The following is a 26,644-nucleotide window of genomic DNA, read 5'->3' as shown; positions in this document are numbered from 1 at the left end:
AGATAGATAGATAGATAGATAGATAGATAGATAGATAGATAGATAGACGAATGAATAAATGAATGAGTGGATGAATAAATGAATGAGTGGATGAATAAATAAATAAACAAATAAATGAGTGAATAAATAAAATGAGGGGGTTGCTCAGTGGTTAAGAATGTATGCTGCTCTTGTAAAGGACCCATGTTTGGTTCCCAGCACCCATGTCGGGCAGCTTACAGCCACTTGTAACTCCAGGGAATCTCATATCCCAGTTCCAGCCTCTGTGGACACACATGTGTGCAAAGTTTTTTTCTTTGTTTGGGGGCTTAGGAAGTATTGTTTGTTTGTTTGTTTTGAAACAGGGTCGCTCTATAGTATTGATTGTCCTAGAACTTGCCATGTAGATCCGCCTGCCTGTGTCTCCCAAGTGCTGGGATTAAAGGCGTGTGCCACCATGCCTGGCATTGTAATTTTTGAAAATAAAAAGCTGCACCGTGTGGTGGCTGTGATCCCAGCACTTAGGGAAGCAGAAGCAGGCCTCTGTGAGTTCCAAGACAGCGTAATCTACAAAGCAAGTCCAGGCCAGCCAATGCTACACAAAGAAATCCTGTCTCAAAGAAAAAAAAGATAGGTGGGTAGATCAGTCAATCGATCGCTTAATAGATTAGACAGACAAGACAGACAGATAGATAGAAAAAGTTATCTGTGTTGTTTTTTAAGACAGGATTTCTGTGTAGTCCTGGCTGTCCCAGAGCCCACTCTAAACCAGTCTGGCCTTGAAATCAGAGATCTGTCTGCTTCTGCCTCCCAAGTGCAAGGATTAAAAGTGTGCATCACCGCTGCCTGGCTCAGTTAAGATTTTTATACTAAAATAAAATATACAGGGCTGGAGAGATAGCTGATTAAGTAAAGGTGTTTGCTGACCACCTGAGTTGGATCCCAGGGACCCACGTGGTAGGAGAGCATCAGTTCCCACACATGAAATGTGGTACATGCACATATGTGAACACACATGCACACACACACTTGACACATAATAAGTAAATGTAGTAAAATAAAATACAACATAGAGCTGGGTCTAGTGGTACATGTCTGTGAGTCAGGAAGTTTACTATGAGTTCCAGACCAGCCTGATCTGTAGTAAGTATGAAGGCTACATAGATAAATAATTTTTGGTTTGTTTGTTTGTTTGTTTTTGTTTTTCGAGACAGGGTTTCTCTATGTAGCCTTGGCTGTCCTGAACTCACTTTGTAGACCAGGCTGGCCTCAAACTCACAGAGATTCTCCAGCCTCTTCTTGCCCGAGTGCTGGAACTACAGGTGTGTGCCACCGCACCTAGCTCAATAAATAATTTTTAACAAGGGCCTGGAAAGATGGTGTAGTAGTTAAAGTATTCAGTATTCTAGTATAAGAACTGAAGTTCAGATCCCCAGAACCTATATAAATGCTCACCTCCAATTCCAGAACTGGAAAAGTGGACATGGGGTCACCAGGACAAGCTGTCTAACCAGATTAACTATGTGTAGGTAAACTCTGGGCTCAGGTAAGAGACCCTGCCTCAACATATAAGGTAGAGAGTGATCAAGAAAAACTCCTAGTCAACTTCTGGCCTCCACACACAAGCACTGTACAGACACACCCATATGAGGGGGGAGGAAATAAAAGCCAGGCTTGGTTGTGCATGCCTGTAACAGCACTGGGAGTAAAGACAGGCAGATTCCTAGAGTTCACTGGCTGGCCAGCCTCGCCAGCTTCCTCCAGTGAAGGACAGTGTCCCAAGGCAGGAAAGCAAAGAGCAGCAGAAAAGGACCCATTGTCCTGCCGTGGTCTCTGCATGCACACACATAGGTGGGCAAACCTACATACTCGTGTGTGTGCACCACATATGTCTACCAGGTAGCACACGTAGCCATCTAGACATGCATACTTGTGAATACACGTCACATCATAGACCACACACAACAGTGTGTGCATACGCACAGTAAATTTTATTTTAAATAGAGCTTAAGTATAAAATATTGATTGTGATTGATGTTTTCTTATGTATACATTCTTGAGTAATTGAGAAACTAAGCTGAAAAATGCCCCAGAAGAAAAGAATTGCTGGCAATGTCTTAAAACCTAAGCATTTGCACATGGGAAAATAAAAGGTAAACAACCACATAAATTGTATCTTCAGCATATAAAACATAAGAGTTTAAAATTTTTTGGTTGAAAAGTATATATATGAGCCAGGTGTGGTGTGCATACCTTTAATCCCAGCTCTAGGGAGAGTAGAAGAAATAAGATCTCTGTGAATTAGAATACTGTCTGGTCTGCGTAACAAGTTCTGGGACTACATAGAGACTCTGTCTCAAAAAAATCAATAAAAAATAAAAAGAATAAATGTAACGTAAAGTTTTAAAAACACCACAAAGCCGGGCACAGATGTGTACGCCTGTAATCTCAGTACTCGGGAAAGTAGAGGCAGGCGGATCTCTGTGAGTTCAAGGACAGCCCAGTTTATAAAGCAAGTTCAGGACAGCCAAAAGAAAACCTAACTAAATAAATAAGTAAATAAATAGGTCCAGGACAGCCAAAGCTACACAGAGAAACCCTGTCTCCAAAATGAATGAATGAATGAATAAATAAATAAGATTTTTTAAAAAAACCATATAAATAAGGAGGTCAGAATTCAGCAAATCATTTCTTCCAATTATGAGTGTTCATAATTGAGCCTGGTAGATGGCTGCGATCCCACTAGGGAGGCTGAGACCAGAAGCTTATAAGTTTGAAGCCAACTTGGGCCATATGACAGCCTGTCGTAAATAAGAACAAAAGGAAGAAGAACTTTCAAAAATGATTGGCATTACCCGGCTTCTTGATAAGTTGTACCATGTCCCTCACAGCTGCAGCTTGCTGCACAGAAGCCTGCAGGCCACTCGGGTCTGCCATGGGCCAGCATCTCTCATTTGTACAGCCTTTTGCCCCTCTCATGAAAGGCTGCAGTAAGCTTTCTCTTTCTCGGGCTGTTTCCTTTTCATCAAAGAGCCCTAAGTATAGATGTAAGTAAGTAAGCCAGAGCAGCCTGTGCTGATAACTGTCCTGATGTGCTGACCCTGTGCCTAAGGGTTGGAGTTCCTCTTGTACTCATCGTGGCAACATCATGTCATCACCCTTAGTATGACTACTCGATGTTTCTGCTACTCCTGAAATGCTGTTCTTGCAATAGCAAGTCAGTTTTTCATAAGTGCTAAAAGGAGAACTTTATTTGTATCATGTAGTTTTGCCTAAACAAAGTATTTTGGCCTTGATCAAATAAGTCCTAGATTTTCAACTTAAATATTCTTTTAGGGAGTATTATTTTTTGTTTTTAACTGTGTATATGGGGGCAGCTTTAAAATATACACATGTGAATGCAGGTGCCCTCAGTCCAGAAGAGATGTTGGATTTCCCCCGGAGCTAGAATCAGAGACACTTGGAGAGCTGATTGCAAAACCTGGCTTATTTTATTTTTAATTCTGTGTACATGAATGCAGCTGTTCTCAGAAGCCAGAAGAGGGCATTGGATCACCTGGAGTTTATAGGCAATTGTGAGCATGGGTGCTGGAAGCTGACCTTGGGTTCTCTGCAAGAGAAGTATACACTTAACAACTGAACCATATCTTCAGGCCTGAAATAGATAGTCTTCAAAACAAATTTGCCAAGCTCCTGAAGATTAAGTATTGCCTAGCTTCCACTAAATAATTTGTATGAGGGCTGGAGAGATGGCTCGGAGGTTAAGAACACTGACCTGTGTTCCAAGGGTCTTCAGTTCAATTCCCAGCAATCACGTGGTGGCTTACAACCATCTATAATGAGATCTGGTGCCCTCTCTGGTATGCAGGCATACATGCAGGCAGAATACTTTATAAATAATAAATAAATAAAATATTTAAAAAAAAATCTTTGGGCTGGAGAGATGGCTTAGCAGTTAAGAGCATTGGCTGCTCTTTCAAAGAACCTGGGTTCAAATCCTAGGCACTCACATGGTAGCTCACAACTGTCTATTCCAGTTCCAGGTGATCCAGTTCCAGATGACCACACAGATGTACACAGTAGCAGAGCAGCAATACAAATAAAATTTATTTGTATGAGTCAAGGAGGACAATTCCTAGCCTTCCTGTTTTGTTCTGTTTTTATGGTTTTTGTTATGTGTTTTCTTTTTGTATAAGCAACTTAGGCTTTTATCTGCGGTTAAAATTTCATAAACTTTCACTTTGAAATCAGATGTTGAATAAAATAAGTTAGTGTACGATCACTGGGTACCATGTCAAAGACTGATGATAAGCACTAGAGGAGATGAGAATGTCACTATTTTTGAGTCATGGGAAGAGCGAGCAGCAATTACCTCTGAGGGCTCAAGACTACCCTGGAGCCCAAGACTTGCTTATGTACCTTTCCTTGGATGCCGTGGCTATATGTGAGCAGCACCCACCACATACGCCTATCAGAAACAGAGCGCCGACAAAGGACTGATGGCGATTGACTCTGGTCCTTTGGAGGTAATACCAAGTCACACAGAAAGACCCTGCCACCCCGAGAATCTCCTTACCTTCTTGGATCTGAGTGGACTCACAAGTTACCAATATGAAAATCTCGCCTTGGTCATGCTAGATACTGTTGTGTGCAGTTCTTTTAAGTTGTTATTTAAGATAATGGATGGGGCTTTTGGAGGTATCTATTCTTAAAGTGTTCCTTTCTTTCCTTTTCATACCAGGTTATCTGTGCAACAATTGCGTTTGGAATGGGAATTGACAAACCTGATGTGCGATTTGTGATTCATGCATCTCTTCCTAAATCTGTGGAGGGTTACTACCAAGAATCTGGCCGAGCTGGAAGAGATGGGGAGATATCTCACTGCGTGCTTTTCTATGCCTATCATGATGTCACCAGACTGAAGAGACTTATAATGAGTAAGCCAAGTACCACATGGCATTCCGTCAGGTTCCATCTCATGAGGACAGTCTACCCTCCTGTTGTAGTATTTGGTCCTGTTCTCATTAAATAGTCATAGAAAAATAGAGTCATTTCGCCTATATTGTAGAGTTTGTTTTAGTTCATTGTAAAGGTAGTACAGTATTGTTTGAAAAGCACAAAGCAGAGCAATTCCAGACCAGGCAGGCTAAATCTCAGATAGTGGCCGAGTTTTATGCACCCTTACATGTAACACCATTTCCAGGAAGACCAAAAGAAAAAGAGGAAATAATGAACTGCCATCCAGGTTAATGAGGAGTAGGGAAAGCCAGGTAGAGGCATATTGCTGTGGAGGCTGAAGTGGGAGTGGTGCTTGAGCCTAGGAATTGAGTTGAGTATGGGGCTGACCGGGGCAACATAGTGAAACCCTGTCACAGAAGGAGCAAGGGAGGCTGGTGAGACCCAGTGTTAGAGGAGGAAGAAAATAGGAGGAATGGAGGGGCAGTAGAGCCAAGAACCCCCTGTGTAGCCACCGTCTATTCTATCTTTCCCATTAGATACGGAGAGCATCTTGTATTTGGTGTTCACCCTTCCCGAATGAAAGTGTTTTTAAATGTAAATGAGTGGTCTTTGAGATGTCCCAGTGGTTAGATGCTTGCCACTGAGCCCAATAACCTGAGTTCAGTCCCCCCAAAAGTTGTCCTCTGGCCTTCACACATTATGAGATAGCACATGTACATACATACACATATTTGTACACACATACACATAGATAATGTAATTTTATAAGTAAATAAAATGTAATTGTATTATAGACTCACTTGAGTCTATAATATATATATTGTATAATTGTTCCAGTTACATAATGTTGCAGAAAATTGCAATCCCTTCTTAATAGATATTTAAGTTTATTATCTTTCACTGTTACCACCGTGTAGTACTGGACAGCGTTGTACAGATATCTTTCAGCATTTGTACATTTATGTATATCAGATAAATTTAACTCTCTTAGGTAAATGAATCTGCATTTTAGAGTTTTATTTTTTCCTGTTATGACAGTTAAATATGTTTTGTAATCCTGTTCCTATATTTTTGAGTCTGGGGTCTTATTTATGCTGGCACAGGTACTGAGCATGGGAAATGACACTAGCCATAGTAACGCCTATGAAAAAAGTGAGCTACAAGATTTTGTAACCTCCCTCCAAGATACTTGAGGGAGCAGTTATGGGAGGTTGCTGTTTCATTTGCACTTCTCATAATTTAGTTTCTTATGGTTGTTTGTTGGGGGCAGGGGTTGTTGGTGGTGGTGGTTTCCTTTTGAGATATAGTCTCAGTTTGTAACTCAGATTGGCCTTGAACTTGTGATTCCTGCCTCAGTCTTTTCAGTGCTGGGATTGCACTGAATACTGTTGTAAATGCTTTATTACCTATCAACTCATTTTATCTTTACCACAACTCTAAAAGACTGTTACTTACCTCATTGCAGAGAAGAAAATGAGCTATGGAGCTAGTGAGCAGCAGATCCCTAATGTGATGCGAGTTCATCTAACTGCAAAGCCCATGTATGATTCTTTCACTGTACCATGACTATTCTCAGCACAAAACAATGAATTGTTTACATTTGTTTTGCTGATTTGTGTTTTTAAACAAAACCTGGATAAGCAGTCTTCCATTTATGGTGGCTTGACTGATTTCAGCTTTATGATAGGTTTATACATTCAGTTGAACCATACTTTGAATTTTTAATGTTGGTATGTGAGGCTTGGGGGGAGGGTTCTAATTTTTATTTTATGTGGAAATGCCTGAATGTATTTGTGAACCACTTGTGTGCCTGGTGCCTGTGGAAACCAGAAGAGGGTTCCCTGAAACTAGAGTTAAGCTGAATGCGGTCTGTCTTGTGGGTGCTGAGAACCAAACCCACATCCTCTGCATGAGCAAACAAGTGCTCCTGACCATGAGCCATCTCTCCAAACCATAATGTTGAAGTTTTTATGTGCTAATGAAATACAGTTCTGTCAGCATTTTTATAAAATCTATTTTCATTGGGGTTCCTTATGTCTCTACCTCCCTTCTCCACTCTTTATCTCTCCTTATACCTTCCAACACCCCAACACTAAGTAGGAGTGAAAGAAGGTTAGTGGGGAAAGGGGGAGGAGTTCTCTTTGGTTACTTCCGGCTGGTTAGGGTTGTAGGGTTCTTTGGGGCAAATTCAGGGTATCTAGCAGTCCAGCAAACCAGCAACAGCAAACACAGCAGAAGGATGAGCCAGCAACAGCATGGGAAGCAGCAGCCTTCTTGGAGTTTCCCTCCAAGCCTTCTCTTCTCCTCTCTGTGCTGTGGTAGTTATACCCTCTCAGAGTCTTCCAATTAAACTATCTGCAGCTGGCAAACACCACACCCTTCTCCTAGCTGCATGAGACAGTTATCGGCTGTCGACAAAGTAAAAGCAGCCCCATATGCCACACTTGGGATTAAAACACGAATGTAACTTAACCGGGTTTTTAAAGAAACCAAAACTTCCACTACACAGTTTGGTCTTCTCCTGTGATCTGGGTGCTGGCAGCCTCAGCTTGAAGTTAGCCTTACAACCACAAGGGTGAATAACCAACAGTTTTCAGTCTGCTGTTTTACTTACCCGGGATCTTCAGTAGGAAAGGTTCATTAAGTGGGTTGTCCCATGTATATTTTCAACTCAAAATAGGCTTCTTAAGACATGGCCTTTTGGAGGCTGGAGAGATGGCTCAGAGGTTAAGACCTCTTCCAGAGGTCCGGGGTTCAATTCCCAGCAACCACATGGTGGCTCACAAACCATCTGAAATGAAATCTGGTGCCCTCTTCTAGCATGCAGGTGTACATGCAAACACAATTGTATACATAATAAATAAATCTTAAAAAAAAAAAGACATGACCTTTCATAACTCTAAAAATATTTGTATTATTAAGCCTAAGTATTTAAATCTTGATACCCTAGCAAACATTTGAAAAAATAATACTCAGAAACTGGAAGAAAAATAGTAATTTGATTCTTAAGTAACCATGATTGCCTACTAATGGAAAAATATACACTGGAATTAAAGGTATGCACCAATTTGCCTGGCTAGTCCTGGTTTTGGTTGTTTTTTGAGGTTTTTTTGTTTGTTTGTTTGTTTGTTTGTTTGTTTTGGTTGGTTGGTTTGGTTTTTGTTGTTTTTGAGACAGGGTTTCACTATGTAATCCACTTGTTGAAAATATGTTTTTTTTTTTTTCTACGCCCACTCTAGCTTCCAAATATGACTCAGAGGCTTGATACATGTATTAATAAGGTTTAAAGCACTGAGCTAGATAGAGTCACATTAATATTAACCCATCTGTGCTAGCCTGGCCTACTTTCCAGAGCCATGTGCCATGTTACCCATCCTCCTGCTCCATCCTTGTGCCCATGGTGACTCCTCAGGACCCAGCAACCTTCTTCTTCTTCCTTTCTTTTCTCTTACCTTTCTCTCTTTCTCTCCCTGTCTGTCTGTCTGCTTACCTACCTGCCTGCCTGTCTGGGCCCCCCCCCCCCCCCAGACTGGGAGTGGAAATCCTCCCTACTGTCTCTTCTGCCCAGTCATGGGCTTTTGGGCTTCTTTATTAACCAATCGGAGATAACTGGGGAGTGGCTTTTACACAGCAGGAGATTCCTCAGTAGCAATGACAATACGAGAATCTGTTAGCATTTAACTCACTACCAGTTCAACAGTTAGCAGTGGAATATACAGAGACACACCTTAATGCAGTGTGAGGGAAGGTCACCTCTACACCCAAGCTCGTAACAAATTCTAAGTGCTAGGATTACAGACATGTACCTTCATGCTTGTCATTTGGTTTTTTGCACTACTCGTTTATCATACAACACCTACAGAAATTCCAACTTCACAAATTTATGACTCCAGTAGAAATATAATCTATTACAGTGTTAAAATCCTGAACTACCGCAAATAACTAGTTTAGGTAATACAGATGTAGGTAGTGCTGTTTCCCTTAAATTGAGGACTCTTGTCTCTGAGTTCCCTAGAGTTCCCCTGGATTCTTGACCACAGTTTTAAAAGTTTTTAGTTTCTCTGGGACTTAAGCTATAGGGACTGCCTGCTTCTTCCAGACTTCAGCTCAGCACATGTCTGCCTAGAGAGAAAGTATAACACAAACCTCCATCACTGGAGATAATAAATATGTAAAGAGAATTGAGAAAAAAAATAAACATTTTAGTGTGAAATAGCTTATGCCAGTAATCCCGGTATTTTGGAGGTTGAGACAGGAGTATTCCACAATTTCAAGGTCATCTTGGAGAATAGTGTGCCACTTTACCTCAAAAGAGGAGGAAAAGAAATACAGCATTCTTTTAAAGTTAAAACTATGAGAAGTGAACTTAAACATCAGTAAATGGCAATTTAAAAGGATGTCATTGACACCACATCATTCATAGCAATTTACTTTTTTAGTATTTAATCTAGCAGAGTACAGTGGCTCAGGTCTGCACATGAATAACCAAGGGAGCAGGGTTATTTAATGCCGTTCTAACCATAGCAAGACCTTATCTCAAAAAACAGACAAGAAATTTATATTAATCTGCTCTAAATACTGTTTTTATATTCTTTTCGCATTCTACTATAAAATGTTATTTTGTTCTGCTCTTCATCTCTTTTAGTGGAAAAAGATGGAAACTATCATACAAAAGAAATGCACTTCAATAATTTATATAGCATGGTACATTACTGCGAAAACATAACAGAATGCAGAAGAATACAGCTTTTAGCTTACTTTGGTGAAAAAGGATTTAACCCTGAGTTTTGTAAGAAACACCCAGATGTTTCTTGTGACAATTGCTGTAAAACAAAGGTAAAATATGTCATTTAAAATTACTTAATAATTGCCGGGTGGGGGTGCTTTTGGTGGCAGTGGTGGCAGCAGTGGCGCACACCTTTAATCCCAGCACTCAGAGACAGAGGCAGGCCTATCTTTGAGTTCGAGGCCAGCCTGGTCTGTAGAGTGAGTTTTAGTACAGCCTTGGCTACATGGAGAAACCTGTTCCCCCTTCCATCACCCCCCCCAAAAAAATTTAGATAGATACCCTGGAGACTGTTAGACTCATTCATTAGTTACTTATATTATGGCAATTTCACAAACACATAATCTCCTTTCCCCACCCCCCACTACTGGGAATTGATCCTAGGGCCTCAAACATACTAGGCAAGTGCTCTACAAAAGAACTATATTCCCAAGCCCTCATTCTTTTTATTTTATTTTTTAAAAGATAAGATCTTTATAGCTGCCCTAGTTAGTTTTAACTGTCAACTTGGCATAGCCTATAGTCATATGAGAAGAGAGTCTCGATTGAGGGATTGATGCTCAGGTTAGATTAGTCTGTGACCATGTCTGTAGGGGATTTTCCTGATTGTCAATTTATATAGGAGGGCCCAGCCTACTGTGGGCCGCACCATTCCCTGGGCAGATAATCCAGGTCTATATAAGAAAGCTAGCTAAGGGCCTAGAGAGAAAGCTAGCTAACTGGGCCAGCAGTTAAGAGCACTGGCTGCTCGTCCAGAAGACACAGGTTCAATTCCCAGTACCCACATGGCAGTTCCCCACTGACTGTAACTCCAGCTTCAGAAGTTCTGATGCCTTCACACAGATACACATGCAGGCAAAACACCAATGCACATAAAATATAAATAAACAAATAAATAAGTTTTAGGAAGGGAGGAAACAAGCTAAATATGAGCCAGTAAGCAGTGTTCCTCTAGTTGTTTCTGCTTCCAGTTCCTACCTTAACTTCTCTCAGGGATAGACATACCTGTAAACTGGAATAACCCCTAAGTTGCATTTGCTCAAAACATTTTATCACAGCAATAGAGATCAACCTAGAATAGTAGCCCAGGCTGTCCTAGAACCCACAGGATAGCCCAGGCAGCCTCAAATCTGCAATGTTCCTTCTTCCTCAGATTCCTAGGTGTTGATATTACAGCCATTGAGCCATTTCACCTGGCTTACAGTTCCATGTTTTAATATTTATGATGCCTCGACTGTTTGCAGACTTCTGCACACTTGCTGTAGTACTTAAACTACCTTCAGTGTGCCAGGAACACCCGATGAAGGGAAGCAGACGTAATACAGAGTAATAAGCAGTGTTGCTGCCAGATGGTGCTGGTGCACACCTTTAACCCCAGCACTCGGGAGGCAGAGGCAAGTGGATCTCAGTTCAAGGCCAGCCTGGTCTACAGAGTGAGTTCCAGAACAGCCAGAGAAACCTTGTCTTGAAAAACTGAGAGAGGGAGGGAGAGGAAAAAGAAATATGTAGAACTAAGAAGAACAGAGAGTAATTTCCTCTTTGTGAAATCTGTAGATTCATTGCCCTTTTCACCCACCTCACCTTAGAAATGCTGCTGTCAGTTCACTTACTTGCTGAGCACCTGGTCTGTGACAGGCTCTATTTAGGGTACTCACCAATATGGCGAATTAGGGTAGATAACAGCAGAAGGATCATCTAGGAACGAGGACTTTAAAAGGTAGGCAAACACTGAGGAAATGAGGAGAAGGAACTAAAAGGAAATGGTTTAGAAAAGAAGAGGTTGTCATGTATGGTGGCCCATATAGTTAATCTCAGCACTCAGGAGGTGAATCTAGGAGTTCAAGGTTAGCCTGGTCTATATAGTCAGTTCCAGACCAGCCAAAGCTATATAGTGAAACCTTGAAAGAAAAAAAAAGCAAAAACAAAACAATACAATACAATACAACAGCACCAAAGACTGAAAAGAGATTAGAGAATTTGTGAGCTGCATTGATAGACAGTGCTTTTCATCCCGAAGGCCATCTGCTCATAAGGGACAGAGCTCTGTCCTAGGAGCTGAGAGTGCTGGTAGATAGTTAAAAGACAAGATATATGTATGCAGCAACAACACGGGTACAATAGAGACCTAATTATTCTATAATGTAAGGATGCGCCTTTGACACTTCCTCATTTTTTTAATCTTTATTTTAGTGTGGAAATGAGTTATAAGTTTTACCGTAATTAACATTAAGCTCTAGTAACATGGGTCCCATCTTAATTGTAACAAAGAAGGTAATTTTTTTTATTCATAGGATTATAAAACAAAAGATGTAACTGATGACGTGAAAAATATTGTAAGATTTGTTCAAGAACACAGTTTATCATCAGGAACAAGAAATGCAGGTCCTTCTGGAAGGTTCACTCTAAACATGCTGGTTGACATTTTCCTGGGTAAGTTATCTACTCTGTTGTTTGAATTATGTCAGCTAAAATTGAACACCTAAGGAAGTGATTACAAGTGAATTTGAAAAGTCTCTGAGGTGAGTTTCTACTTTACGATGATGATGATAGGACTGACGAGAAGGTACAAAGACCTGAGCTGGTCATAACGAACTCCAGATAGGCTAGGCGGTAGTGGCGCACACCTTGATCCCAGTCCTCAGGAGGCAGAGGCAGATGGATCCCTGAGTTTGAAGCCAGCCTGGTCTACAGAGAGAATTCCGGGATAGCCAGGGCTACAAAGAGAAACCCAAAAAACTAAAGAAACTAGTCAATCGATCAATCAATCCAAACTTGGGCTGGGGAGGCAGCTCTGTGGATAAAGTGCTTGCTGCTACAGAATGCATGAGGATCTGAGTTTGGATCCCAATACCTTTGTAAAATCTAGGCCCAGCAGTACCCGCCTGTAACCCTAGGAGTGGGGGTGATGATGGACAGATTCCAGGAGCTTGCCAGCTAGCCATTCTAGTCAAAATGGAGAACTTCAGATAGAGACTTAACTTTAGCCTCTCTTGCACATGTACATGAACTCATGCAGGCACCATACACACACACAGACACTTGCACACAAAGCCAGGTGTGGTAGCACATGCTTGAAATGCAGTGTGAGAAAACAAACAAGGATCCCTGAGCTTCCTGATCCAGCAAGCTGCTTACTGGGTGAGCTCCAGTGACCCTGTCTCAAAAAGGGAAAAGGTGGACAGCAACTGAGGTACGGAACCCATGACTGTCCTCTGGCCTCCACACACATATGCAAACATATGCATCTATACCTGCGCACACATGAACGTAGTCACATTTACTTTATCAATTTTTTGTATGTATTTTGCCTGCATGTATGATTGAGCATCATTTGCATTTCTGGTGTCCATAGAGGCCAGAAGGTAACACCGGATCTCCAGAAACTAGAGTTACTGACCATTTTAAAGCCTATGTGAGTCCTGGAAATCAAATCCAGGTCATCTGGAAGAGAATAGCCTCTACTCAATAACTGCAAAGCCGTCTCTCCCACCCCCCCCCCCATTTTAATTCATGTATTTGTTGCTGTATGAGTATACACACATGTGTAGAGACCAGAAAAGGGAGACAGCTCCTTGAGCTAAAGTTACTGGCAGTTGTGTGCCACCCGATGTGGTGCTGGGAACTGAAGTTGGGAAGAACAAGTAATCCTAAAGGCTGAGCCATCTGTCCAGCGCATAGCTTCCAGTTTAAGATGATGGCCTGTCTTTTGTGCCTATTAAAGTGACAGTAAAGAAACAGGGAGCTGAGAGTGGCGATCCACTTCTCTAGGCCCAGCACCCAGGAGCCTGAGGCAGAAGGATCGAGAGTCTAAGGCCAACTTTGGCTATATAGCAAGGCCTTCTCCTAATGGGGAGGCAGCAGTAAGGTAGTTAGAATGTGGGTTTTATATTCATCTTAATATGGGATGGCTAACTTGGGGGCAACAGTTGACTTTTAGGTAGACAAATGAGCGCTTTGGCAACTAGAGGAGAGACAAATTTTTGTGACAGTGTGTTTAAATGAGGTGTAGAGAGCTCTCTTCTTTGCTCATGAGATCAGCCTTCCCTGGTTTTGTTTGGTTTGGTTTTGGTATTTTCAGAGCAACTTGATAAAGTGAGTTTTTGGGGGGAATCTTTTTTTTTTTTGGCAGATAAAGGATTTCAGGAATTTAAATGCCTTCTGCTCAAATTTTTATGCCATGGAGACATATTGGGACTCCTTCAGAGACAATCTTGAATGCTTTAGAAAGATAAAACAGCTGATAAAGCTAGACTGGCACTAAGTGGCTATCAGCAACCCTGGAGACGAAAAGACAAAGAAAAGAAAGTGAATGCATATTACTGCAGTACACTGTGGCACTGACCTGAGGGCCAAGGAAGGAATAAAACAATAAATATATGAGCAGTACTCTTTGTCTTTCATATCATGAGTGGGTGTTACCTGATAGATATCAGGTGGTAACTCACACAGTAGGAGGGTAAAATCGTCAAGCCAGGCATAGTAGAGCATGCCTGTAATCCCAGCACTTGGGAGGCAGAGCCAGCAAGATCACCACCAGTTCAAAGAACATCTTGTATATATATTGAGTTTCAAGCCTGCTGGGGTTGTGTAGCAGATTGTCTCAAAAAGTTTTTTGAATTCTGGGCATAGTGGCACACACCTTTGTCCCAGCGTTTGAGAGGCAGAGGCAAGCAGATCTCTACAAGGTTGAGGCCAGCCTTGTCTACATAGTTCCAGACAGTGAGAACTACAAAGTGAGACTCTGCCTTTGATTTTTTTTTTTTTTTTTTTTTTTTACACTTTTAAAAACCATGTTAAGTTGAAAATAGCACTGTGCTGTTCTCAGATGACAGGAGAAAGGAGCGGGGTTTCCATCGTCACCTCTTATGAAATCTGGTGAGATACTGCATTTTGGTTTTGGAATTTGTGTATGCTTTATCAGAACGTAATAGTACATGCAGACTTAAATATGTGCTTTATAAGTAAATAGATATTTAAGAAGTTCAGTGATAAAGGTCTAGCAAGTGTTAGATCTTTGTTTGGTTCAGCCCCAGAACTAGAAAAAAACTGTCAAAAGTTCTTTGAGGGCCAGCAAGGTGGGTAGCTCAGTAAGTAAAGATGCCCACTGCCCAGCTTGAGAACTTGAGTTCAATCCCTGGGTCCCATGTAGTTGAAAGAGAGAATCAACTCCTGCAAGGTTGTCTACAAACATCTGCAACATAAGCCATGGCACATGTGTGCACACAATGAATAAATAAGTAAAAAACAATTTTAAAAATTCTGTGAGTTGGGTATGGTAGCAACAAAGAAATGTTGTGTAATTTTGTCAGTAGTACACACAAATACAAAGTATAACAATAATATAAAGCTGTTAGCACTTACATGAATTCTTTAGTTCTTTGCTCTACTTTTCTAATATAATTTTATAAGTTTTGAATGCAACATTTTGAAATACCAAGCTTAATTTTGTTGTGGTTTTTTTTTTTTTTTTTGTCAACATATGTTATAAAACAGGGAAAAGTAGGAGCAGCTAGTGGCTGGAGTGAAGTTTAAAAGTGCACAAGGTGCTGGCTTCTACCCCTAGTGCTAAGAGAAAAAAACATGCAACCACAGAAACCTTGGAAATCTCCTCAGATATGCTCATAATTCAGCAATGAGGGTCTGTTTGTGCTGTGGGGTTTCCTGTGGAACAGATGATCCCTTCTGTTTGTCCAAAGATGTCCTTGAATGACTTTTTAGCCTCTTCTGTCTAAATAATGATACATCTATACTTACCTAACTTTTTGAACCTTATTAGGGAGTAAGAGTGCAAAGATTCAGTCGGGAATATTTGGAAAGGGGTCTGCGTATTCACGACACAATGCCGAAAGACTTTTTAAAAAGCTGATCCTAGACAAAATTTTGGATGAAGACTTATATATCAATGCCAATGACCAACCAATTGCCTATATGATGCTAGGAACTAAAGCCCAAAGTGTGCTAAGTGGCCACTTGAAGGTAAGGTATTTTAAATATGCGTTTTACTTTCTCTAGTGAGTGTACCAAAATATATCATGACAAAGTTTGTTATTCTTCCCAAAGCTTTAGGTATTAAATTTACATATACATTCCCTCAGGGACATATGATCTTAATTGGAAAAAGATTTTGAAATTGAACCAATTAATATGATATTTGTCAAGATTAATTTAATAGATATTCAAACTACTAAATCTTCCTGTATTCCTTAAATATGCATGAATGGGCCGGCAAGTGGGTAAAGGCACTTGCTACCAGTCTTCACGACCTGACTTAAATCTCTGGGACCTACATGGGCAAAGGAGAGAGAGGACTCCTGTAAATTATCTTTTATATACACACCATGGCATGCATGCAGGTGTATGCACATGCACACACAAATTAATAAATAAATATTTATCAAGAAGCACTCTCATGTGCTAGGACCTGGAAATAGAAAGAAAGAAAATGCACACCTTGTTTCCAAGGGGCTGGAAGAGTATTGTTTTTCTATGCCCACCCTAGCTCCTGAATAATGACACAGAGACCTATTATTATTTATTAAAAGCTTCAGGCACTATGTCTGGACAGATACTCAGCTATTATAGCCCAACAATAATGGCCTGGAATAGTATATGCCATCTTAGTCTTGCCCTGGCTGCTCCTTCTTCATCTGTGTTCTGATGGGGACCTGAGACCCTCTCCCTGGACTTGGAAGTCCCACTTTATCCTCTCCTGCCCAGCTATTGGCTGTTCAGCTCTTTATTTGACCAATCAGAAGGTGGTGGAGAATAATGTTTACAACATACCAAGACAGGAATTGCTTCATAATAATGGCAGTGCCAAAGTTGGCCTGCAACCAGATCAACACAGAAATCAGCATTTGAATAAACAGTGCACAAAAACATCCTCCAACAAGGGGTCTTACTACTTTTTGGTGGGAAAGAAATATAAGGGTAGGCAATGTGGTTCAGCAGGTAAAGGTATTGCCATTCAAGCCTGGCAACCTGAATTTGATCCCCAGAACCCAGGTAAGGAAAGAACTAACTCCACAATGTTTTTCTCTGACCTCTACACATTCACTATGACATACATACAAATATTCATAAATAGAATTTGAAAAGAAATTTTAAAAAATAAACACTGGGGAAGAAAACTTCCTTGAGTACAAGTATGCTTTTGCTCACTCCTGATTGCTTTCTTTATCACTAAGGTGGACTTCATGGAAACGGAAAATTCAAGCAGTATAAAAAAACAAAAAGCTTCAGTGGCCAAAGTATCCCAGAGAGAAGAGGTAGTTAAGAAATGTCTTGGAGAACTTACAGAAGTCTGCAAATTGCTGGGGAAAGTTTTTGGTGTTCATTACTTCAATATTTTTAATACAGCCACACTCAAGAAGCTTGCAGGTAAGTGCCTATGCACCTTGCTCTTCTGGCCCAGATTAATGTGTTGCTGTTGAGACAGGATTTCACCATGTCACCCTGACTAATCTGGATCTCACTTGTAGACCAGGCTGGCCTTGAATTCACAAGAGGTCTGCCTGCATTTGCAACTCTTGGTCTATTTTAATTCTTTTCAGTTTAATCTCTGGGTTTTCAACCCAGAGACACTATTTAAGCTCTTTCTTGAGATAAAAATATTTAAGATATATACAGCTCAGATATGTGCTATAATTTTAATTTTATGCTTTTCTGTAAAGCTAAATGTTAGGATATGAATAATTGCCTTCTATAAAGCCAGATGTCAATTATTTGTGTAGTTTGCTTTCCTTCATGATGTTCAGCTATTTTTGTACAAGTGCTTTGCAATGAGAAGCTAAACATGAAAGAAACTGTCTTGGGCTTCCTTAAGTCTGTATCTGTAACACTGCTGTGTCTTCAGCTAAGAAATATTTGCTGATCTGCGTTATTTGCATGGGCTGAGATCGCTTAACTCAGAATTTTAGTGGTGAGGTCTCTGGAGAATAAGTTGTTGTTGTAATTGACTGCTGTGTGTTCTCGTCTGTGCTTCTCCGTCATGCAACCTCATAATCATCCCCTCTTCCATTCCCATCCTACCATCAAATCATTTTCTATTCAGGTGCCATGTCTTTGCTTTTCCTTGTCATCACTGGCGTCCCCAGTCTGGAATTTGGTTTGGATTTTGGTCTTATTTTATGGTGCTGTTGTACTGGAAATTTAACCCTATGCACCATGTGTGCTAAGCACTGACGAAACTGCTAAGCTACAATCCCACCTAACCAGTCTAATCCGGTACAGATGCCGTTCCGATGACACCAGAAGATAACAACAGGAAGTTGCACGTCTCAGTGACAAAATGTGATGTTGCTTTATCTACTCTAAACGTCTTCTAGGGGTCATAAAAATTACTCTGTGTTGCTTGCAAGAAAACTATGAAATATGGTCATTTCTCAAACATAGTACTTTATTTTTTTTTAACTTTTTTTAAAGATTTATTTAATGTATGAGTGCTCTATCTGCATGTACACCTGCAAGCCCAAAGAGGACCTCAGATCACATTATAGATGGTTATGAGCCATGTCGTTGCTGGGAATTGAACTCAGGACCTCTGGAAAAGCAGTCAGTACTCTGAACCTCTGAACCTCTCCAGCCCAAAGACAGTGCTTCATTAATGCCAGTTGTATTACCTACTACTTGATCTCACTGCCTTTCTACATTTACAATGTTTTTATGCTAATATGTCTGTGTACATGTATGTTTGGGGAAGGAGTGCATGTGTACATGTGTGTGAAAACCAGAAGACAATCTCGTGGTTCTTCAAGCACCATCCACTTTTTTCTGTTTTTTGTTTTTCTTTTGTTGTTGTTGTTTTTAATTCAACAAGGGTCTTTTACTAGGCCTGGGTCTAGATGATTAGGCTAGGCTAACTGTCCAGGAGGCCCCGAGTCTCCCTGTCTCTGTACCTCACGCACTAGAATTATATGCCCAGCTTTTACATTGGTTCTGGCAACCAAACTTTGATTCTGTGCCTTGCAGCAAGCACTGTACTGACTGGGCCATCTTCCTATCCCCTAATAGTCTTTCTAAAGATGTTTTATGTAGTTAAACCCACTCTGTGATGTACCAACAACAGTGAGTTTGTTGACCTGCCGACAGTACTCATTTTTTGTTTGTTTTTTGTTTTTGTCAAAGACAGGGTTTCTCTGTATAACAGAGCCTTGGTTGTTCTGGACTCACTTTGTAGACCAGGCTGGCCTCAAACTCAGAGATCCGCCTGCCTCTGCCTCTGCCTCCCAAGTGCTGGGATTTAAAGGCATGTGCCACCACCACCACCCCCCCCCCCCCCAGCAATGCAGTATTTTAAAACAGTGTGTAGCTGTCTTGAAACCCTCCCCCCCCAAATAAAGTTAATACAGTATGTGACTTAAAACCAATGAAAAATGATGGTTTTTCCTTGGTTATTAATGTAATTTCCTAACTGGTCTCCCTAATTCCAGATGTGAGGATGGTGTGCTTTTAATTTTAATTTTTCCAAAACCACTAAAGCTACAACAGCTCACTGGATGTAATACGGTAGTTATAATACAGTTCTTTTAAGGGGTCATAGGGTCTGCATCTTCTTTCTTTTCCCACTAGCCCTCTTCATGAAACTTCTGCTCTATCCCACAGTCTGTGCTTTCCCTCTAAGCATAGGAATGAGGTGAAAATCACAGACTGGAAAGGATCTGAAATCCACCCTCTGCTCAAGTCAGAGACATAGGGATTAGCACCCCCTCACTCTCCAAAGCCAGCACTCTTGGTCTCAGAACAAATCCATGCCTTCTTGATCTCTACCACTACTTCTGGCTTGCTCCGTTCTTCTTCCTTCAGAGCCACTAAACACCCCTTTCCACTCTTTTCCATTCAGCAGCCGTGGTGACCTTTAAACCACAGGCTTGTCCAGCCATCGGTGCCTGTGCTGCCTCTGCAGAGCTCCAGATTCCATGTGACTTCGCTCTGCATAGGGCTGACCAGATGAGGAATGAGGCAGGGCCGGGCAGCATCAGTGTAGTGTGTCTCTTGAGATAGAATGTGCATGTCTGCAGTGCAGGGAAAGAGTCAGAGCTGGAAATAGAATGTGAGTGTTTGTAACATACAGGACATCAGTCTTGAAGCTAGACAAGTCTAGGCAGTGGGGACAGTGGGCAAGATCCGACTGTGCTGAAAGTCAGCACACAGCACAGCTCCCTCTCTCTAGCTTTCCTCAGGCACCTGGCTGTCTCCTACCACTATCTTGGCATCTGTGTTTTTGCTGCTGAAATTGGACAGTGGATCCTGCCCCCTGGCCTGTCTGCCACATTTCCAGTGTAACTTTACCGTTTAGAAAACTCCCCATGTGCCTAGTGCCCAGCAATAGCTGGCTCTTAACAAACATGAGCTAAATGAATGGATGTGCATCAATTCAGTGGTTTTTCTATGAGTGGTAATTTAAATTCTTAATTTTATGTCCACACACAGAATCTTTATCTTCTGATCCTGAGGTTTTGCTTCAGATTGATGGTGTTACTGAAGACAAGCTGGAAAAATATGGTGCAGAAGTGATTCCAGTATTACAGAAATACTCAGAATGGACACTGCCAGGTTAGTATCCCACCAGACCTGTTTCTAAACCTGTTTTAATGTTAAGCGGCATATCTCACTGAATTGGAATTAGGTAGTTGGTGCATCCTACACCTGTCACACTGAAGTTCATGTGCTAGGTGCGGCCCCTGGGGGTGTGGCAGGCACCTCAGAGAAGACATGGGATTTAGCTCCTCTAGAGAAGCTAGTCATTAAACTTACTAGTGGAGCACAGGTTGGAACCTCTGGGCCCATGGGCCTATACATTGGTGTTTTGGTAAGGCACGTAAGTGTCCAAGGAGTCATAGCCCTGGGACCCATTCCAGATCTACCATCATCTCACTATGTGATTCTTGGCAGGACACGAACAACCTCTGTGTGTTTCAGTGTCCTTATCTAAGGAAAGAACATGTTATCTAACAAGATTGTCTAAGATAACATATTAGAGTACAGCTTAAATGCTTTGGGGAAATGAACATGTCATTGAAAGAGCCTGACTTAGGACATCAAAGCATTAGCTTTTAAAGGCTGCATTATGTCGGTTCTGTGATGCCTCACCATGAGACCTGCCATTGGTGTAGAAGTCACTGGCTGAGGGAAACTGAGAGCAAAGGAGTATTTTGCTGTAGAGGGTGTAAAGAGGCAGGGTGCTCTGTGATAAACAGCATGACCAAAAGCAGCTTGGGGAGCAGAGGGTTTGCTTGCCTTACATGTCCTGAATTATATAGTCCATTTTGTGAAGCCAGGGCAGGAGCTGAAGCAGAGGCTGTGAGGGAACACAGCTTACTGGCTTGTCCCGCCTTGGCTGGCTCACCCTGCCTTCCCACACATCCTAGGACCGCCCTCCCAGTGACGGCGTGGCGAAGGTTGGCTGGGGCCCTCCTCTTCCTCAACTAAGAAGATTCAGGCCAGCCTGGTGCAGTGCACACACCTGTAATCCCGGCACTTGGAGAGGCAGAGGCAGGCGGATCTCTGTGAGTTCAAGGCCAGCCTGGGCTACAGAGCAAGTCCAGGACAGCCAAGGCTCCACAGAGAAACCCTGTCTCGAAAAACTTTAAAAAAAAAAAAAAAAAAAAAGGAAGAAAGAAAGAAAGAAAATTCAAGCCAGGCAGTGTTGGCGCACACTGTTAGTCCCAGCCTTCTAGAGGCAGAGGCAGGTGGATCTCTTGAGTTCTAGGACAGCCTGGTCTACAGAGTGAGTTCCAGAACAGCTGGGGCTAACACAGGGAAACCTCTTTAAAAAACCAAAAAGAAAAGAAAATGCCCCAGGATTTCCCACAGGCCAATCTGATAGAAACACTCTCTCAGTTGAGGTTCCCTCTGTTCAGATGACTCTAGCCTATGTCAAGTGACAAAAACTAACCGGCACACGTGTCAAACTCGTTTCGGTTCCCCCAACAAGCTGGGTTAGAAAAAGTGTTCTCAAGGCTAATGGAAATGGAGTGCAAGGTGAGATATAAGTGTGTATGTCAATTTCTTCCCCCACGAAAATGCATTTTCGTGGAGGGGGGTTGTTTTGTTTTGTTGAGACGGGCTTCTCTGTGTAGCTCTGGAACTCTGTGAAGCTGTTCTAGAACTCTGTAGAACTTAGAGATCCATCTGCCTCTCCCTCCCAAGGGCTGGGATTATGCTACCACCACCTGGCTCATAGCATTTTCTTAACAATTTAACAAAGTGCTAAGAAATAGGGTTTTCTCAAATTTGTTTATATAGTAATTATTCCAATAAAAGGCGTCTTCTGAGTATATTTGACAGTGTCTTGGTAGGAAATTATACACATAATGGTATATGGTCATATGGTAACTAGTTTGGAAGGGGACTTAACTGACTCAGACTGCTAAGGGAAGTAGTCAGAAGCATGGTGGCTATTGAACCTGTGCATTAAGGGCTTTGCCTGTCAAGAACATTACCTTTGAGCTAGGCTGGACAGAGGGAGTTCTGTGCCAAACCAGACAGGAAGTAGAGCAGGAATCATTGTGTGACCTTAGGGGGAGTTCTACTTTTCAGGTGCCTTAAGATGCAAATACTGATGGAAATTATTTTATTTCTTGCAAACCCGTGTTTTCACTCAGGACAAGTTTCCTGTTTGATATGTGAAGTGTTCATAACAATTACACTCACACACAAAAAAGGTTTATGTCTGTGAGGAGTAAATATTGTATGCAACTTTCTGGTGTGTTTATTAAAAGACTGTTGCTTAAAGATGAGGGAGAACGTAATTTGTTTCCTTTTTAATATTGGACTTATTTTCTCAGCATGTTTAAAATGATAAATAAAATTGGCTAACACTTACAGCAGCCTTTATTTCAATTCACAAGGATTAGCTTGCACAATGTAGAATGGACATAGGCCTCATGCAGCAGTGTGTGGACTAAACCTGACATCTCCAGTTGAGATAAAAATTATCATAAATTTTTAAGTAATGAATTTTGATTCTCTGTCATTAAATATAAATTGCCATTGAACACAGTTGAGCTTTTCAAAATAGAAATGTTTGATTCCTCCTGAGATGTTGAATCCATACAGCAGGAAAACAGCTAGTATTGGGCTCCAAACACAGGGTCACTTGTGAATGTCTGCATTTCCTGCTTGTAACAGAGGACAGTTCCCCAGGCAGAAGCCTCATGGGCAGCAGAGGCACTGGAGGGAGCACCCTGGATGAGACTGATGAGGAGCAAGCGCCTGTATCTTCTCACTACTTTGCAAATAAAACAAGAAATGAAAGAAAGAGGAAGAAAATGCCAGCCTCCCAAAAGCCTAAGAGGAGAAGAACTAGTTGTGGTGGCTTCAAAGCAAAGGGGTATGTTCTTTGATGTCTTTTGCAACATCAGGTGGAAGGGGGAAAAGAACAGAAGTGCACATAGCTGCTCTAGTTTGCTTTAAAGCACTTACTTAAATTACCATTATTAGTTAATAGATTGATGGTTAAGACCTAAACCAAAATAAAAACATGGCTTCAAGCTGGGTACGGAGACATAAGCCTTTAATCCCAGCACTCAAGGAGTCATAGGCAAGGGAGTCCATGTCAGCCAAGGATGCAGAGAGAAACCCTATCTCCAAAAAACCCACAAAACATGGCTTCAGATTTATTTATTTACTTACTTACTTACTTACTTAACTTATTTATTTATTATGTGTACAATATCCTGCCTGCATGTGTGCCTGCAGGCCAGAAGAGGGCACCAGGTCTCATTATAGATGGTTATGAGCCACCATGTGGTTGCTGGTAATTGAACTCAGGACCTTTGGAAGAACAGTCAGTGCTCTTAACCCCTGAGCCATCTCCACAGCCTGGCTTCAGATTTTTAAAACAATATAATTTGCAAATACTTCTTGAACTTTGTCTTTACCTCGAAATTTTTGTTTGTTTTGAGGTAATTGTTCTTCTTAAAGTACTCTTCCACCAAAAATACACTGAGTAAATAACAAAGGGTTGCGTGTTCTCCAGGCTTTTGTCAATCTTTGGGTGTTTGCTGCACTCCCTCTGGCTGCAGGATTCCATAAGGCCTCTCTGCGGGTCTCTTGTGTCACAGTCTGGCCTTGAACTTGTTTCTAGCCAAGGATGTCGCTGAGTTTATACTCCTGCCTTTACCTTCCAACTGCTGACAGTACACATGGGCCATCCCACCTGGTTTATGCTGAGATCAAACCTCTCTCTTCCTCCATACTAAATGAGCATGCCAGCCCAGCTATGTCCCTCCACCTCCCTACCACTTTCAATGCCCTGGAGACTGGCCCTCATAGCCTTGACAGGATTGAGGAACTCCAAACAGTGGGCAAGCCAAGTTTCTTTAGGGACTGTGTAAGTGGTTTCTGTCTTCCCTTCCCTTTGCTTGTCTTTGGACTGCAACATGTCTGTAGAGGGAGAAGTAAATGCAGAGTGGCCAGGTCTTGGCAGCAGGCTTGTTCTCCACCATTGGGCTAGGTCCAACAGCTCCTTTCCCAACCTCTGCCACACACCCTTTACCTTCTGCCTTGCTTCTTTGCCTTCAATCCAGAGATGGTGGCCCCCAAAGAACTGCATATTATAACAGAATCACTTAGAAAAAGAGAAACAAAGCTGCAGTGAGTTTTGCAAGCTGTTGTGTTTGCTTTTGCAGTTTTTCTACCTCTTCTCCCGAGTGATAAAAACAAGATTGAGTGGGGAAAGAAAAAGGAAGGCAGTGTCACCAAATTGTCATTCCTTGTTAAATTCATAAACAGACTTCTTACATGTGCTAACCCTTCTGCCAGAGTACAGAATTAAAGACATTCGTAAATGGTGGTTTAATTTTGTGGTTTTGAGTGCGCAAGTGACCATCAGATATTCTTCAGTGAGGACATTTTCTCATTTCCTTCATTTATTCCTGTCCCTTGGGAAACACTCATTTCCTTAGTCGTTCACAGAGCATGAGACCTTAAAAAGCTTCTAGTCCAATCCCCGTGGGTTTAGGATGGGGAAACTGGCCTGGCCTGTGTGGGAAGGGCTTGCCTGAGGCCAGTCTCGCCTGGTCAGTTTCAGAGGTGGGATTGGACACTGGCCAGGCATGACTGCTCAGAGCGCTTCCACTTGTGTGTGTCTGTGGACACTCCTTGAACATATAGGCAGTCTGTCATCTGACTTTTGCTTGTTAGAAGAAAGGAGGTCAGCACTGTTCACTGCTGCTGGCTCCTTTTATTTAATTCTCACAGCGCTTGTTTGTGAGAGGGAAGCTCTTCGCTGTGTCGCCTGGAATCTCATTAATACGGAGTAAAACTCCTACCTAAAGCAGGCGTGAAGGGCCGTGCCTGTAACCCCAGTACTTGGGAGCTAGGAGGCAGGAAGATCAGAGCGCAGGCTAGTCTGTGGGCACATACTGAGTTCAATGCCGCACATGGTCGCACACGCCTTCAATCCTAGCACTTGAGAGGCAGAAGCAGACAAATCTCTGAGTCTAAGGATTGCCAGGACTATGCAGAGAAACCCTGTATGGAAAAACAAAAATAAGTAAATACATACACACACACACACACACACACACACACACACACACACACACACATACATACATACATGAGTTCAAAGCCAGTCTGGGCTATATGAGACCCTGTCTCAGAAAGCAAAACCAATATTATAGTGTCCCACAGTCAGCACCAGTTTCCATGCCAGGTGTGTTTAAGAAGGGATTCTCTTCTGCCCGCCAGCTAGGCAGCTCTTCACCATCAGCACCTTCTTCACATCTGCTCTGGTCCTCTGGGTTTCTCAGCCCACTCTTGAGGACATTTCCAGCCTCCAGGCTGCTCACCTGTACAGTAGGGGAATAGTTGGGGCTCCTTGCCAGAGCCCTTCACCCCCAACAAGGGCTCATATCTCCAGGATGACACACAATGAGCCAGGTGTGTTCTGGGCTTTCTGAGTGGGAGGAAAATGGATGAGCCGTTGAAATGGAGGCTGCTGTTGGCAGATTCATTCTGTAAATCAACATAAACAGCAGGTTTTTGCTCCAGGCTTCATTTCTCAGCAGGAAATCAGCATAGGGAAACTTCAGGCTGCTTCTCTGCCAGATCTACAGTGAAATTGCCTTCCCTCCAGCAAGAGGTTTAAATTGTTGAAAAACTCTTTACCTCGCCCCAGCAGAGTGCCCTGGGATGCCACTGACTGCCCTGGATTCTAGAACTGATGTAGACCTCACTGGGTGTGCAGAGCCTCTGAAGGGGCTGCCCACTGTCACTGTAAACCAACTGGCAGGGTGGTTTGCTTCTTGTTTTATTAAGGGAAAGAAAATTGCTATCTTTAGGTCAGCAAAGAAGTGATGTACAAGACTCAGGCAGGCTGTCGCGGGGCCCTCATGAGGAAGAGTTGGCAGGTGCTGCAGGCTACGTGGACCTGACACATGCCAGACCACTGCATAAGACAGCTTGGTCCTCCCTAAGGAGCTACATCTGCAGCCTTCCTAGGACAAGGCCACCCAGAGGCTTTTGTCCCATCTCCGCTACCCACAAAACTGCCTTGCTCAGAATTGTGTCAGCGTAGTAATTCTAGGGTATCTGATTGCCAGAGATTTGGGTCTTTAGGAGATGTCTTCACTTCCTTTTTTGTCAGAATAGATTCAGAGGGTTCTGACTGTGGGCTGTGGAAGATGTGACTGGAGAGAGAGGGTCTGTGGGTTGGTCACAGGCCACAGAATTGAGATACTTTATAAAGACAAATTTGGGGCAGACTTGCATAGCATAGTGGGACAGGGAAACTTACCTCCCCCCAGACAGAAAATGCAGACGAACACAAGACCAAAGATAACCATGCTTGTTCTCCTGCAAGTTAGCACACAAAAGACTGCTAACTTGATCACATTTAGAATTTTAATCTTTTCTTTTCTTTTCTTTTTTTTTTTTTTTTTTTTTTTTTTTTTTTTTTTTTTTTTTTTTTTT

General features: G+C 42.0%; 1 protein-coding gene across 1 annotated transcript in view; it reads left to right on the top strand.

Annotated features, from left to right (window-relative positions):
* Blm (BLM RecQ like helicase) overlaps window positions 1-26,644 on the top strand; it is an 84,372-nt gene that overhangs the window by 57,258 nt on the left and 470 nt on the right. The window contains exons 15-21 of the mRNA XM_055623623.1: window positions 4,721-4,916; window positions 9,584-9,774; window positions 12,016-12,154; window positions 15,501-15,700; window positions 16,912-17,104; window positions 20,156-20,278; window positions 22,856-23,057. Of these exons, the coding sequence (XP_055479598.1) occupies window positions 4,721-4,916; window positions 9,584-9,774; window positions 12,016-12,154; window positions 15,501-15,700; window positions 16,912-17,104; window positions 20,156-20,278; window positions 22,856-23,057 (1,244 nt within the window). The remainder of the gene's footprint in view (window positions 1-4,720; window positions 4,917-9,583; window positions 9,775-12,015; window positions 12,155-15,500; window positions 15,701-16,911; window positions 17,105-20,155; window positions 20,279-22,855; window positions 23,058-26,644) is intronic.

This window comes from Psammomys obesus, unplaced genomic scaffold (genome assembly GCF_907164565.1).
Source record: "Psammomys obesus unplaced genomic scaffold, mPsaObe1.curated_primary_1811, whole genome shotgun sequence".
In the NCBI taxonomy this organism is placed as follows: domain Eukaryota; kingdom Metazoa; phylum Chordata; class Mammalia; order Rodentia; family Muridae; genus Psammomys; species Psammomys obesus.
This window is presented reverse-complemented; position numbering and strand designations above follow the sequence as displayed.